Consider the following 3,526-nt stretch of genomic DNA (forward strand, 5'->3'; position numbering starts at 1 on the left):
TACATTAATGTAGCACCAGATTGTGAAAAAGCAAGTGAACTAAAGGATATATGATTCTAGTAAATTTCGCGGAGGATGAGTCATTGCAATAGGTTCCACATTAATGCTCCTCACTAAAAATAATTAAAGAAAATGAATCATCACTCAGGGGTCTCCCTAGGAAAAAATGTGAAATTTCACTGGGTCTAGCATTGAATAAATGCGGAGAGTCCTACCAAAGATAGGCATTGGCTGATTCTTTGAAGGAGAGAAGGGAAGCTGAAACTTAGGAGTAAATAAGCATATTTGATAAAAATAATAAGGAGAGGTCGGAATGAGAGTTAGAGTGTACAGTGTTAGCCTTGCAAATAGATGCCCTGGGTTCAATCACCCGCATACCAAATGGTCCCCCAATCACTGTCAGGAAGAGTTTCTGTGTATAGAGCCAGGCATAACCTCTGATCATTGCCTGGTGTAATACAAAGAGCCAAGAGAGCCAGAGAGTTAGAGAGAGAGACAGAGAGAGAGACAGAGAGAGAGAGAGAAAATGAAGCGAATGAAAACCAAAGTCATTGCACTGATCATTGAGAATCAGATAACATTTAGCATTTTTAATTCAAGGATGCACCAGTTCAGTCCTTTCCAAATGATTTTAGGGCAGAAGGTTCGGGCTCAGGTTTTTCCAAGCAAGCAGAGGCTGGCCAGGTTCTTCTTCAATGCCACATCCTGCCTGGTCTTAAGCCAAGTTGATTCTATGACTCACCCTTGCTTAAAGGCAGGGTTAAGGAGCTGACTTGGAGAATAAAAGGGGGAGATCTGGGAGCTCTCCTCCAAAGTGAGTCCATCTGCTCTACACATTGGACCTCAGAGCCAACCACTACCACACCACCATGAAGCTGCTGACAGTCCTCATGCTCGCGGCCCTCCCCCTTTTCTGCTATGCAGGTGAGTCCTGACAGTGAAGGTACATTCTTTGGGTCAGGTTCTCTTTGGAGCCAGGGAAGAGCTTTACAAGCTCTCAAAATAAGGATAGGGCAGCCCTAACAGAGCAAACCAAGTGGGGGTGACAAAGAATTCACTATTGAGAGAAAATATGAAAAGACATTACCTCCTGGACTTGATCCACAACTGGATCCACAACAAGAGGGACAAAATCACATATCACAGATGCCTAAAAAGTGGGTTGGGAGCTGGTCTGAATATTCAAACGCTCCATCTTGTCATTTTTATTCAAGAGCTAAGAATAGATAGGTCTCAGGTGGGAATCTTTAAGGAAGGTTATGTCAGAGGGCTTCTTCAAATCCAACTCAGGTCACCTCACAAACAAGCATTTCTTACATTCATTTTTGACGACGGAAAAACAAATTAGCAATGTTGAAGTAGCTACAGCACTATATCCGAAATCTAAGGCAGCAACAATCCTGGGAATGCTGCCTGATGTTTAGAAAGAATAAAGGGAATATCATGTGACCCTAGAGAATGATCTGCATATGCTCAATTAGTTGCCCAAAGTTCAGAGTACTTCTTTTCAAAAAAGACAGTTGAAAATAAAATGAATTCAAAGGAGGGAGAGGAGCATAAGGATGTTTACAACCTTCAGGGAAATCCAGATGCTTGAGTGTCCTTTCCAAAGATTCAGAATTCACACCACCCACTAAGGGCTTTCTGAAAGGGTCCCACCACTAAGGTGTCAGTAGATGAAAACCTTCACCAGAGGCCTATTTGCAGGATGAGTTCTCTGGATTGGAGCCCTGTTTCCCATGCATTGTCCTCAGGTACTGGATGCAAACTCGTCAAGGAGGTGATTGACTGGACAATCGACGGTACCTTGAGCCCAGAAGCCTACGTAGAGCACCTTGCACCATACGTGGCAGACGACAATGGCGCCACTGCCCAGGCTCTAATGACCATGAAGGAATGTTTTAATAATCAGACAGCAGAAACCCAGGCCAACATAGCTGTCATGATGGTAAACTCACTTACTTCTCCTGCCTTTAGAACCACTGAGAAGGTCAGGCGGGTTGGACGTTGTCACTCTCTCAGAAACAGCAGGTGCAGATAAGGACCGAGGGCATAGTTCAATGCACACACAATGCACATAAGCATACACACCACTCAACGACAACAACAGCTAAGTTCAGTAGTGAGTGATTCTCTCTCTTTTAAACCAACAGCCTGAGTTAGAATTAACATTTACATAGGCCATTTACAACAGTCCATGGTAGATGGGAAATGTTGTGAAAAGCCTACAGATGAATTTAAGCAGATCGACCTCCAAGTACAACATGGATTCTCCTTGATCAAAGTTATACTAGATGAAATCACACATCCACAAAGAGATAAACAGCTCAAAACTCTCTTCGACCTGCATTCAAAGCAATTAAGTGTCTGAGCCAAAAGAGATAGAAAGGTTATTTTCCCCTGTCAGGTGAGGAGACGAACGAGAGCTAATTAACGCTGACGGAGTTTCATTTTTGCCCTTTTTGAAATGGGTCTATACACTACATCCTCTGGTCCTATGACCAAAAGTTCATCTATGACCAAAAGTTCACTTTACGTTTATGACCTAAAGCCCATAACCAAAGCGTTCTATGTCATGTTCTCCTTGTTCTCATTTTAAGGCATCAAGCTAAAACCCATGACCAGTTGGTGATTATGGGCGTTACACTGAAACCTAGCTTGGGTCATAAATGGCTTCCATAGTGCGAAGTACCAATCTTTTGGTACATCCAAGGCCGTGGGAAAGCATAAGACACTTTTTCCTGTTTTTATAGCCAAGTGAATAAACGAAAGTAAGAAGTCTTGTGTGGTCTGAGGGAATTTGTCGAAGTGAGTTGAAAGTTTAAGTGATGTTTGTTTTTCTTTTCAGGACACAATATATACCAGTCCACAGTGTAAATTTTTCAAATGAAAAGGACGGCAGAGAATGCTTAGGCAACAACAGTCCAATGAGGCACACCCCAAATCTTACTTCTTTCCTAACTTTCGATCTGCAAACTGCAAGACACCTGTTGAAACCTCAGATGCATTTTCTTTTCAATAAAATATCAGCAAACTAAACAAAAGTCTAAATCATTTTATTGCTACTTAGAAAAAGATGCTGGAGGGAGCTTATTTCTACCCTTGATGTACTCACACACACACACACACACACACACACACACACGCGCGAAAAATTTGCCTGAGAGAACTCAGGAGTGAGAAACTGAAAATCCTAAAGAGCATTCGTTCCTGATCATCTGTTCCCAGGAAGGTCCCATCTCGGGAAAAGGGCCCCAGCTGCCTGGCGTCCTTGTTTTCACAGCACTGACACTTCTGGCCTCTGTCTCCGATTCTGGTGGGTGGGTCTGCTCAGTTCCCTACTCCTGCGCAGCTCCGCCTGCACCCTGGACCCTGCCTGCCTGCTCAGCTCCCTCTATCCTCCAGCCTGTTGTCAGGGATGGGATGTAGAAGAGAAAGTAGTTGGGAAATAATTTCCCAGAGCATTTCCCTGCTTAGCCGTCTATTATAATAGAATCCATATTACTCAGACACAAGAAGTGTCTGA

At 43.3% G+C, this 3,526-nt stretch overlaps 1 protein-coding gene across 1 annotated transcript; it reads left to right on the forward strand.

Annotated features, from left to right (window-relative positions):
• Positions 1-829: 829 nt before the first annotated feature.
• Positions 830-3,025, forward strand: LOC129406124 (mammaglobin-A-like). Its single transcript, XM_055144131.1, has 3 exons — positions 830-924; positions 1,755-1,948; positions 2,849-3,025. Exons 1-3 carry the CDS (start codon positions 870-872, stop codon positions 2,888-2,890), a joined length of 291 nt encoding a protein of 96 aa, XP_055000106.1. The 5' UTR covers positions 830-869; the 3' UTR covers positions 2,891-3,025.
• The last annotated feature ends 501 nt before the right edge of the window (positions 3,026-3,526 follow it).

The sequence above is a fragment of the Sorex araneus genome, chromosome 6 (assembly GCF_027595985.1).
Source record: "Sorex araneus isolate mSorAra2 chromosome 6, mSorAra2.pri, whole genome shotgun sequence".
NCBI lineage: Eukaryota > Metazoa > Chordata > Mammalia > Eulipotyphla > Soricidae > Sorex > Sorex araneus.

Bases quoted from the DNA above. Each gene is read 5' to 3' on its own strand.
- LOC129406124 (XM_055144131.1), top strand. From the start codon at position 870: ATGAAGCTGCTGACAGTCCTCATGCTCGCGGCCCTCCCCCTTTTCTGC. The intron at 925-1,754 runs GTGAGTCCTGAC...CATTGTCCTCAG, and splicing joins CCCCCTTTTCTGCTATGCAG to GTACTGGATGCAAACTCGTC. The intron at 1,949-2,848 runs GTAAACTCACTT...TTTTCTTTTCAG, and splicing joins CCAACATAGCTGTCATGATG to GACACAATATATACCAGTCC.